The sequence below is a fragment of the Mus caroli genome, unplaced genomic scaffold (assembly GCF_978045245.1).
Source record: "Mus caroli unplaced genomic scaffold, Mus_caroli_1 scaffold_15, whole genome shotgun sequence".
In the NCBI taxonomy this organism is placed as follows: domain Eukaryota; kingdom Metazoa; phylum Chordata; class Mammalia; order Rodentia; family Muridae; genus Mus; species Mus caroli.
The window spans coordinates 67,654,673-67,666,998 of record NW_028227270.1 but is presented as its reverse complement, the minus strand read 5'-3'; the positions used below and the strand labels follow the sequence as shown (position 1 = coordinate 67,666,998).

General features: G+C 48.3%; 1 protein-coding gene across 3 annotated transcripts in view; it reads left to right on the top strand.

Annotated features, from left to right (window-relative positions):
* Positions 1 to 11,404, top strand: part of Shc3 (SHC adaptor protein 3) — a 161,782-nt gene extending 150,378 nt beyond the window's left edge. For 2 of the 3 annotated variants that reach the window (XM_029468657.2, XM_021180505.3), the window contains one exon: positions 6,619 to 11,404. In XM_029468657.2, coding sequence (XP_029324517.1) covers positions 6,619 to 6,747 — 129 coding nt within the window. In that variant the 3' untranslated portion in view covers positions 6,748 to 11,404. The remainder of the gene's footprint in view (positions 1 to 6,618) is intronic. The other variant, XM_085831079.1, reaches the window with a different exon arrangement.
* Positions 11,405 to 12,326: the final 922 nt, after the last annotated feature.

Sequence of the window (12,326 nt, the reverse complement as noted above, 5' to 3'; positions counted from 1 at the left end):
CAAGCCCGTAACAAGGTGTGCAGGAACCGAGGGAGTGGAATTGTGATCCCTGCCTGGATAGTCACTCTGGAGTGAAATTTGCAGAGCCGTCAAGAATGCTCGTTAACTCCTACCCACTGATGACTATTCTTTGGCGGGGGGGGGGGGGTGTGAGGGAGGGGGAGGGGGGGACGGAGGAGCTTTTAGGTGGATCTGATTATCCGATTTAATTGATCCTACAGAGGATAGCTTTAGCTGCAAAGGAGATGGAAATGAAAGACTTAATTAAAAATGCAAAGTTGCTTTCTTGCTGCGAGGACACTGAAATAGACGCTGAACACGTTCTCTTCAATATTTATTCTTCTGATTTTCATGGTAATTGGCTGGTCCCTGACTATAAAGGGGGAAGCTTGGCAAGTTAGATTAGAGAGAGAGAAAAAAAAAACGGCCTGAGTCTAAATTTATTCCGGCGTCTAGCAGCCTCTGGGCTCTCTTGCTGTGCACTGAGGTCACTGGGAAGCCAAAGGGAGGCCACCCAACCCAGCTCCAGGAGCCTCTGTGGTGGGTGGGGTGCTGAAGAAAGGGATTCTAAATAAATAGTGTTGGGGAGAGCTGGTGGAGGTTGTGGGAGAGGCCTTGGAGATGGATCTTTGTGCCAAATCATTGTGTCAGCAGTGTATGTCTAAAACTATCCCCCACCCCTCAGTCATTCAGAGCTGATTCCTCCTCTTGGCCCAGCGAGGCTGGCGCAGTGTGATGCATTGGGAGAAACCACCAACACTCGAGTGTCCAGGTCCTCCATGGGCTTGACTCATGGAGCCTTCAGCTGTTGGCTCTCGGAGCTTTTACTTACTAACCGTAAACAATGGCTCCACTTCCACAGTCATGAAGTCTTTCCATGTCTCCTCTTGTTCTCTGACCCATGAGCTATACCTCCTGTGCGTGCGTGCTCTCCCCTTGCCAGAACCCCAGTTGGGCCTTATAATATGGCACCTCTCTTACCTTTATTTTGTACTGGTTTCCCAGGAAGGAAGAAGAGTAGGAAGGAATTGAGGGAAGGGAGAAGTATTTAAAATAATTTTGTAATATATTCTTGCTTGACCTCTTGTCGGTTTTTTTGCTTATAAATACTATTAGTGTACATCTCCACCATTAAGAACACTAAAAATAAACTTACTGGAAAGCTACAGGAATAACAACTTATCTTTCCCTCAAGTTTCTGCTGCTTTGGAGCATTTCTTGACAACCTTATCAACTTTCTCTCTCTCTCTCTCTCTCTCTCTCTCTCTCTCTCTCTCTCTCTCTCTCTCTCTCATATAAGCATATGTTCACATACTTTGTAAAATTGTGTATTTAATTTCTAAAAGAGTTTGTCACCCATTGAATAATTTTTTTCATACATCTATCTTAGCGGATGTAGTAAGTCCTTTGTTTTTGTTTTATGTGAATTGAATTTCTTTCTGTTTTCTGACTTGTCTTCTGAGTTGGAATTGGTCTGTTCCCTTTGTGGTGTGGTGTTTTAGGATATGGGCGTGGTGGTTGCTAGAAATAGGATGCTGTGTTAGGTTCCATGAGGTTGGTCTCTCTCTTGTATCTATCTGAACATCAAGGAAAGACAGGGAGAGAGAAAGGAGAGGGAGGCAGAGAGAAGGAAAGAGGGAGAAAGAGGAGGAGAGAGGAAGAGAGGGGAAAGGTGGAGAGTAGGGAAAGAGGGAAGAAGGAAGAGAGGGGGAGGAAGGAAGAGGGCAAAGGGCAGAGAAAGGGGGAGAGAGGGGGAGAAGGAGAGTAAGGAAGAGAGGGAGAGAGAAGGAGAGAAGGGTTAGGGGGAGAGAGGGAGGAGGAGAGGAAGGAGAGAGAGGAGGGAGGGAGGGAGGGATAGAGGGAGAGAGAGGATATATATATATATATATATATATATATATATATATATAGAGAGAGAGAGAGAGAGAGAGAGAGAGAGAGAGAAAACCTCCTGGAGTAGAGCATCTGACTCTGGGAAGGGGAAGAGACAGATAATTCATTGACTCCCAGAAGTGCCTTACCTGGGGTCACTGCTGTTGTCTGCAGACAGCGTGTTTCATTTCACCTGATTCTTACTTGCCGTCTTCTCCTCTGTAAACAAACAAAGAGGAATGTGTGGGGCATGGGAGTTGTGTGTTCTGTGTCTACAGCCCAACCATTCCTAGGAACTAGCAATGGACGGGATGCTAGATCTAGAAGGAAGGGGAGACTGGACTGAAGGAGGTCAGCAGAGGTCTCCATGCAGACCAGAGAAGGTCCTGAGGTTCTGGGTGGAGATCCCTCTGAGACAGTTCCCATCACATTGAGGAAGTCTGTGCACTTCCGCTGCTATGAAGCCCAGGCTTGGAGTGGCTTGGACTAGGAGTGGCCTCTGCACTCAAGTCTATCCATCACTGGGACATGCTACCAAGCCACAAAGTAAGTAAGGCACATGCTTGCCCAGATTCCTCTGTCCCCTATCATGTGTCCTAGCAGGATTAGCTCCCCTGCCAGCAGTGTTAGGCATCTTCTTCCCAGTTTCTGGGCTGCCCAGGCACTGTTAGGTGCTTGGCCAACATTGAAGCTAGGCAAGTTCCTGCCTGGATACTCCTCTGGAGGCCCAGTTCTGACTAGACTGTGTGCCATCCTTGCTGTGGGCAGCTGGGACTGGTCTCTGCCTGGCACAATGGTTTTCTGAGCGATGGCTATCACCAGGACTATGTTTAGATCACTGTCCAGGAAGGCAGAGATGAAGGTGCCACCCACTGTGATTGTGTCAAGTCACTGTCAGCTCTGGATTAGTATGACTTCCTTGTCAGGGAAGGTCCTGGGTGGGAAGGACCTGTTTTGAGGAAATCTGTGTCGCTCCTGGAGTGCTGTGGGCTTGCCCCTCTCAGCTTCTTCCTGGGCTAGCATACATGTGGAGTTCTGAGTGATGGAGCTGCTGTCCAGGAACAAAATCTTCCCAAGCACTACAAACCATGCTGAAGGAACCTTCCCCCTGGAAACTTTGAAGTTCCCTAACATTGCACGCTTGTGACCACAAGGGGGCAATACATGCACAATTTTATGGATGCTGGAGAGGTGCCTCACCTGGGAGCCATTTTAGACAGGCAGGCATCCTGCCTTGATGTTGTTCCCTAGGAGACTCACCTGCAGGGAGATGCCATCTTCCTCTTCTCCAGCTTGACTCTGGCCTTGTGGGATCTCACAGAGGTCTAGGGATGGTTGTGTCCCCTGTGGGCCTTCCTCTGCTCATGAGTCTGATGCTGTGATCATTGAGACAGATTTGGAGACCCCGTGGGTAGCGGTGTCTGTTTCCCCCTGTTCACAGAACTGAAGGTTCCCTGTGATTTCTTCTGTGGTGAGTCAGATAGCACCCAACCCCAGAAGGCTTGAAGAGACAGCACACCTTCTAAGCTCTTCTGAGCTCCCAAAGGTGGGTGAGGTCTGCAGTATGGTCTTGTGGGAGACAACAAGAGCTGCCAAGTTATCTTCTTGGCACGAGAGACTGGCCCTTTCCCCAGCCACAGAGCTCCTGAGACAATATTTTCAAGGTGGAACTGCCTGTGACAGGATCCTTTATGGTCAGTTGTGACTTAGAGAAAACCATCTGTACTAAGAAGGTACTAAGGGTCTTCTTGCCATTGTCCTTCAAACTGAGCTCGGGAACAGCTATGTCCACAGCATTGTAAATGTTAGGGAGAACAGCAGGCGTGTAGAAAAGGGAAACAGAGGCAGGACTTACCTTTGTTAGAAGAGAAAGCTTCAGGAGGACAGGCAGCCATGACCAGACCTTGATAAGGAAGAACAGAGTGCTGAGAGAGGGGGTGGGGGGAGGGGGAGGGAGGAAAGGGGAGGGGGAGAGAGAGAGGAAGAGGGAAAGGGAGAGAGGGAGGGGGAGAGGGAGAGAGGGAGAGAGGGAGGGGGAGAAGGAGGGAGAGGGGGAGGGAGAGGGAGAGAGGGAGGGGGAGAGGGAGGGAGAGGGGGAGGGAGAGGGAGAGAGGGAGGGGGAGAGGGAGGGAGAGGGGGAGGGAGAGGGAGAGAGGGAGGGGGAGGAGGAGAGGAAGAGGGAGAAGAAAAGGGAGAGAGGGAAAGGGAGAGGGAGAGGGAGGGAAAGGGAAAGAGGGGAGGGGGAGGGGGAGAGGGAAAGGAAGAGGGAGAGAGGGAGAGGGAGGGGGAGGGGGAGAGGCCCATTGGTCCAGAGGCAGAGGATAAGGTCATGAAGAGAGAACCTTCAATGCCCTTAAGGTCATTTATCATGAAGGAGTCCTGAGAGAAGGGTCCCTCAGTCCCTAAGGACAATTGGGGCTTCTGAGCCTTACAGGATTTCAGTGTGGGGCATAAAGCCAAGCTCTCCAAACCACATCCTACCCTGGTGTGGTCTACATGCCAGGCACCAGAAGGCACTAGAGAGAAGGGAAGATATAGTTCAAGGTGGCCCTTGGTCCAGAGACCAGGGAGCTGGGCTTGCTCACAGCTGCAGTGGAAGGGAGAGAAATGAGTTCCCTACAAGAACCGTGAAGTCACAGGTCACGGTTTTGTCACTTTCTGTCCCAGAAAGAGAGCTGCCAGGGGTGGGGGTGGGGGTGGGGTGGGGAGGGGAGGGGTGAGGTGGTGGTAGGAGGGGGTGGGTTAGGGGGTCAGAGGGGGTGGTGGGAGGGGTAGAGTGGTGGTGGGAGAGAATGGGGTAGTGGAGGGTTGGAGAACAGCCTGGGGTGGGGGTGGGGCAGCTTCTGGCCTGTAATCTAACAAGAGATCTGGAGGTTGTTTTGAATCTATGGTGGGATGTGTGTATATTTTGCAAATGGTGAATCATGTTACAAATAAGGGATTTGAATTTCTCTGGAGTTTGATGTCCATAGTGGGTCTTGAAACCACAAGGGGCAATACATGCACAGTTTTATGGATGCTGGAGAGGTGCCTCACCAGAGACACCAAGAGACCGCTGTACTTCACATATGGTGCCCTCCCTCCCTCCCTCCCTCCCTCCCCCCTCCCTCCCTCCCTCCCTCCTCCCTCCCTCCCTCCCTCCCTCCCTCCCTCCCTCCCTCCTCCCTCCCTCTGTCCGAGAGTGTGTGTCTCCCAACTTCAAATGCTAGTCTTTATCAGTACCTTCTTGACTTGAACTTTGCTCCCACCTCCTTGGAAGGTCTCTGAGTCAGAAACTCCTTCTGTTGAACAGAATTGAAGGTGGGTACAGTGTCTTATTCATCCCAATACTCTGCCTTTCTGAGGCCTTGTCATGGAGGCCTTGAGCCAGTCTCCTAATAGAACCTGTCTGAAGGGCGCTCTCCTGTCAGCTTCCTCTCTGCGAATCTATGCTCATTTTCTTTTATCTAACACCATAGTTGTCTACATTTCTTCCTAAATTATCTTCTAAGAGTTTCATGATTTTCTGGTCTCTGTTTAATACATTTGAGTCAATGTTTGAACAGATATAAGGTCTTTTTTTTTCCCACATGGATGCCCAATTATTCCAGGATTATCTATTAAAAACACTGTTTTCTTCAGTCCATGACTTTATCTCTCATTAAAAGTTAGCAAGCATTATCTAATGGGTCTGTTTCTGGCTCATTACTCTGGTCCAGGTGCACGAGTCTGTCCTTCCTCTAACACTTCAGTGTCTTGATTCCTGCAGTGAAGTTTTCCATATTGCTCTTCTTTCTGGGTCCAGAATTGTAGCCTGGAACCAACCCTGTTCTTCTCTTTCAATACTTTGGAGACTAATCTGGATCTTTTTTCTTCTCTTAATAAACTTTAGAAAAAAATTATTAATAGCAACAAATTCATTTCATACATTGTTTATATGTTACTAAACTTATACCTAAATATTTCATTGAATACCTAAGTATTCTATTTTTTTTTAATGGTACAATAATTGGTTGGCATTCTGTTTCAAATTTTATGTGGCCATTGCTAGTGTATAAGAAAGTGATTAACTTAACATTTTTATTTACTTATTGTTATTGTGTGTGTGTGTGTGTGTGTGTGTGTAGGAGCGCATGCATGCAATAATGCATGTGTACAGGTCAGAGGGCAGCTTTGTGAAGTTGGTTTTCTACTTCCGTCCTCACATGGGCTCCAGGGTTTGAACTTAGGTCACCTTTACCCACTGAACCATCTCACTGGCCTGTGACTGGCGTTTGTATATTAGCTTCAGAAGTTGGAAAGTTACTTTTATTGTGTATTAGGTCAAAAATAGTTTTCATTGTTGGCTTCTTTATCATAGCTATGCAGGAGTCCACAGACAAAGGCCACTTTATTTCCCTTCCAGACCTGTGTTTTATTGCATTTTCTTGTCTTCATTAGCTGGGACTTCCTTTCTGTTGTCCCAGAGTGGTCACAGAGAGAAGGACTGAGGTAGGCAGTGCCCATAGGGCAGGGGGGCTGAAAGGTCAAAGATTGCCTCAGAGGGACAGGTAGGTGACGCACACTGAAGTGACCAGCTACTGTCAGTGACCAGGGTCTGTACAGAGATCAGCTCTGAAGCACGGTGCCACCTCAGGTCCAGGAAACCTGGTCCTCCCCTTGCCTTTCTGGACCAAGTCAGATGTTCTAGATAGCTCTACTGCAATGAGGTCTTTCTTTTCTGCCCCACGACACCTGCTCAACCTCTCTTTCCTTTTGTCCTCACAGATCCGGACGAAGGACAGGGTCTTTGACAGCATCAGCCACCTCATCAATTACCACCTCAAGAGCGGCCTGCCCATTGTCTCTGCCGGGAGTGAGCTTTGTCTCCAGCAACCAGTGGAGAGGAAACCCTGAGCTTGCCCAGCGCCCCAGTCCCCATACCTCATGCCAGGTCAGGAGGACCTGGGCTCTGCCGCTCTCAGCCTATGGAAATGGGGGCAACTGTCTGTGGGCCCATCACCTTTAAAAGCCCCCCAGGGAGGTTTCCTTCAAGTTCAAATTTCATAAATATGTTCACACAATTCAGACATGCTTATTAGAAGTGTACATACCCACACATCCTGTACAAATGGCCCCGATATTTATATTTTTTAAGACTAAGAGAGATGTGAGAGACTAGTGCTCTATGCTGTGTGTTTTTAGAGAGAGGCAGGTTCGACTGTAGTTGTTCTGGGAAAAATATTAACTAACCTGTTCTACTGGGAAATTTTGCTAGGAAGTCATTCTTACGTAATAAGCACAATTCAAGGCGAATGCAGGTGAGCTGGCAGCTCCAGGACAAACAGAATTGTGAGAGAATACAGTAGCATGCTGCCCAAACATCTGCCCCTGCTGATACCGCTTTGTGTGAGTGCTGGTTCCAGACTACAGCTCGGCTCATGGGTGGTGGTGCCTCCTCTGGGATGGTGGTACCTCCTCCAGTCATGGCTCGCTGGGTGCTGCCTCCTATGCCCTGAATTGACATTGTGTGAATGGGTTTTCTGCCACAGGATAATCCACTGAATCCCCACTCCAAAGTAGATGGTACTCTGGTTTGTTCGGGTCATGTTTCAGCATGGGGAACCTTTGACTTCAATTGTGTGTGTGTGTGTGTGTGTGTGTGTGTGTGTGTTTGGGAGATTCATTTGAGGCCAAACATGATACTTTGAATAAGACTTAAGATGTCTGATTGGCAAATGCTTCCTTGTCAGCGTACTGATGACGTGTATGTCTGAGGAAGTAGGATGTGCGTATTCCTGGTCTATAGGTCCTTCAAGCCAATGTGACCATCATGGGCTTTTTTATGGAAGGTGCCAGTGAAGTGGCCTCCCACCTACCTCTCGTATTCAGTAGAACAAAAAACCATGTGTTAGAGCCTCGAAAGGCCTGTGCCAGCTTCTGCCCAGAATTGAGCTTTGGAGATACACACACACTGGGCTGTTTTTCCCCAGGTCCGTGTGTGCTCAGCTCCACGCTCCAGTCTTTGGGAGCAGCTGGAGTGAGGGGTAATGAGCCTTCTTGTCTCTCCTCCATATTTTCTTAGTAGCCCCATGAAAAGGAACCACGCTCGTGGAGCTCTGTCTTCTCTCTCTGCCATCTCAGAAGCTGTTGTTTCATGGTGGGTGATACTCTGTGTTTCAAAGCTGGCTACATCTATGACTTCTAAAAAGTCATGTGGGCAGTGATTGCCCCGTGACTTAACAAACTTGAGCAGATGGAGCACTTGGTGGTTGGCTCCTCATAGGACTGTGACCTGGGTGTTGGTCCCTGCGAGACTCCATGTGGTGGCACTCCTGACTAGCATAGTAGGACTCTGTACGTTTTAGGGTTGTGTGATGAAAAACTGGATTTTTTTTTTTGTTTGTTTTGGTTTTTCAAGACAGGGTTTCTCTGTATCACCCTGGCTGTCCTGGTTGAACTCAGAAATCCGCCTGCCTCTGCCTCCCAAGTGCTGGGATCAAAGGCATGCACACCACTGCCTGGCTAAAACTGGATATTTTTAAGAGGAAGGAATTAAATCTCTCTGTGTGTGTTTGTGTTTGTGTGTTTGTGTGTGTGTGTGTGCGTATTGTGGGTAGGTAGGTGGAGAGAGATAAAGAGAGGGGAGACAGAGATGGGGGTGAGGGTGGGGCGCTCAGTGGTTAAGAATACTGGCTGCTTTTCCAGAGGACTCAAGTTCAATTCTCTGAGCCTACATGACAGCTCACAGCTGTCTGTAACTCAAGTCCCAGGAATCTTGTGGCCTCCGTGGACACCAAGTAGGCACATAATGCACTTACACACTTGCAAGCGAAACACCCATACATATAAACATAAATAAATTATATTCTAAAGAGTATAGTTAAGGGGAGACTAAACGTTGGGCCAATCGGAGTTTGGCATGGCTCTAATTGTAAGTGTGAGCCCCGCTTTTGCTGCCCCGTAGTCAGTTGGGTGCTAACAGGAGAGGCTGGGAAGGGAAGATCTTGGGGGCTCAGTAGGAGATCTCTTGGCAGTTTTTAACCCTTTGAGTGCCCGCTGGATCCAAGCTGGCAGCACAGCAGTCTTCTAGCATCGACTTTCAGGATCCTGCTGTTTCCTGGGTGGTGTCAGTCGGGACAGATGCTACATGGATGAAATCACAGAGATGAGCAGATATGCTGGTAGCCCCTAGTTCAAGCTCTTGCCTTGTGGCCACATACATAAGCATTGAGGTACCCCAAGAGTCACCCTGTCCTCTGTCCCCCAAGAGGCTGTGCCCTGTGCACACACATACAAGTCCTGCTGCTCCTGTGTGTGACTGTATTGTACATAGAAAAACATACAAAATTATCCAATCTTGAATTTCCTGCTCACGCACTGCTGGAATGCTTCTGTTCAAGTCACTAGCAAAGTGTTACAGACCATGAGCACCTCAGCATTCTTCTGACTTCATTTCCCTCTCCAGGGAAGTTAAAAAAAAAATACTCAGAAATGAATTCTCTGAAGTCAGTGTTGAGTTTGAGGGTAATAAGATTTATAGGAATCATTTCTCTTTTAATTTTAATTCAAAACATCTAGTTATTATTCCAGATTAGAGGACAGGAGTTGTATTTAGGGAAATCTTTTAGACACAGGGCAGACTGCAGAGGTTGTACTTGGCAGCCATGTTCTGGCCTGCATTCCTTTTAAAGCATGTCAGAGTTCACAGGGGTTCGTCATGTCTTTCTACAAACACCATGTATGTGATGGGACAAGTCCCTCAAACCTCACATATACCTGGGGAAACTGAGGCTCACTTCAGGTCGCATCATCAGCTAACAGAAGAGCTGTTCTAGTCACTTAGCCTTTTCTGCGCACAGGTGTGGCCTGCCTGTGTTTTGAGGCCAGGGTTTGGAGGCAAACCCCAAAGCTGCTCCCCCCTGAGCCCACACTCCTCTTTCATGGGTTCCCAGACCATATCTGCCTGGGTAGGGCAGGGCTTCGGGCTATGAAGGAGCAACTCCATACTGTGCAGAACAGCACTCTGCTGTGCATTCAGGGGCTTCAGCTCCCAGGGCACGGTGGCTGAGTCTACGCCAGGCATGAGGGTCTGGCGTGTGCCTGGATCCTGTGCTCCTTCTTATAGGCACCCCACCACTCCGTCCAGAACTCTGCATCTATTTTAGTGGTGCGTGGTGGGGTTCAGCAGCCTTAAAAACAGCCCCTGTCTGCTCTTGCACAGTGGCTCTGAATCCCCTGCCAAATCCTTCCATCCCTTGCTCTCCTGGGAGAGTTAGCTGTGCTTCAGATTACCTCTGCACACTCGTGGGGCTGACTGACCTCCCACGGGGTTGTTCATCATGGTCTAGGTTGGCTCTGATTCTCAAATCTCCCTCCATCATAAGGTGGGCAGTCTGCTAACAACACAGGTCAAATGACTCAATCTTTGACCTACACTTGTGTTACGACCACGGTGTCCCTTTTGTATTTTAAAGACGAAGAGTGGGATGCCTGCTTAGCCTTGATAAACAGCTTTCTGTGACAGGCCAACTCAGATGGTGGCTAGATGGGTCAAGTAGGACACATGAAGCAACCGTGAGGTTCTCCTAGCAACAGAGGCAGTTGTACGTAAAGGCCGTGAGAAACCATGAATGGAGGGTAAAGCTTAGGTTGGAAGGACAAGGGAGAATGAATTCCCCAAAGCCCATGGGATTCAGGTCACAGTTGCCATAGGCTCCACTGGTGTCCTGAAGATGCCTCTCTTTCGAAGGGAAGATCTCCCCCATGGTGACATTAGACACCTGGGAGGCCTCCTTATAGGAGTGGCTATAGAGTGGACACCTCCATTCCAACTTAGATCCAGTGCCACATTCTCTTCTTGTTAAAGTGAGTTGAGTTGAAATCCAACTCAGTCCCCAAGACAGTGATGCAGCAGAGGCCACCCCCACGAAGCTCATCCTGGTACAACCTGAACAATAGGTTCTCAGATGCCATGACTTGTGCTTCCTTCAAAGAGTGGTGTGGATAGAGAAATAAATATGTAAAGTGACTTCCTGGGACTCTTCACTGACAAAATGTATCTCTCTTCTCCTCCATGGGCCCAAAGTGGCAGGCCATCTATAAACAGTTTCTGTGGATGGTGACAGCCAGATTTTAAATAGGAGGAGGGTAGTAGAAAGGTTGCAAATGAAACCATGTGCTCAGAAACATATGTGTGATGTAAGTTCTTATGGAAATTTTGAAGTGTGTGTGTGTGTGTGTGTGTGTGTGTGTGTTTTCAAGAAAGACAATGTAGATAATAAACCCCACTCCTGGAACATATTACAAACCTAGAAATTTTGCCCTTCTGGGATAATGGGCAGGTGCTTCTGAGATGATTCAGCTGAAGGGGCCCTTGTATTTCAGCTGAAGAAATTGGATGGCAGTGGTCAATGGCTAGATCTAGGAAAGAATGCAGGACTTGCTAAGGTCTTTTGAGGCTCCGACATGTAGCTCACATGGAAGCAACATACTTCACCTTTTGAAGTACAGGAAGGACTGAGCCATTTACCTGAGAGAGTCAGGACCTGTGGTTGATGACTTAGCTGGTATTCTACCAAGGGGAGCTGGGGGTGGGGGTGGGGATAGAGGGGGGATTTGGGTCCATATAGCTTACTTTGGAAATGATCCCAGAAGTCAAGAAGGAAGTAGCTGCTGTGGAATGGTTGCATTGTGGAGCACGAGTCCACCCAGGATACATTGTGGGCATCTATTTGCTGCTAAGCCCCGGGAGCAGAACTGAAGACACCTGGGTTAGCCAGTGGGTGGGGCAACGGAGGAGCTCCACCACAGTCAGCATGGATGGAAGGCTATCTCCAGAGATTTCTGCCCAGCCTTGTGCATACCTGTGCACACTCTGTGAACTGGGACATCCTGGGGCAGAGGCTGGTATTTATAAAAAATCAGTCTCAGAGCAGAAGGCAGACATCGAAGAACCAGGCTGCCTGATCCACACATGGATTTCAGGGCTCTGGCCCTTGGGCTCCTGACTCAGCAGACCTAGTGTGAGGGTAGAGCACTTGTCTTCAGTGTGAGGACATGCGAATGCTAAGGGTCTTGGCTTTGATGTTGACTGGTGAGCCTCTACCCCTTCCTTGACGCTTACTTGTGGACTCCATCTCCCTCCCACCCCCACCAATTATGAAGAAAATTTCACACCACTTCACATCATATTTCCCAGGCCCATGCCATGAATTTGAAAATGGGAAATTAATAAGTACTTAAAACTCCCTGCAACTGTGGCTGGCAGATAAAATGCCATCTGCCAGACAGGATTTATTTATAATGGGGTTTATACATATTTATAAGTTTGCAAGCAACAAATGCACAGTTTTAAAACTGGCACATTTTATATCAGCTAGAAAAAAAACTGCAACTTTATACTAGGGCTTTCTGAGTGTGAACTGCATGTGTGTAGTATACACGTACACGAGCTTTCTTTAGTTCAGATGGAATGCGCACCACAGCATGTGTAT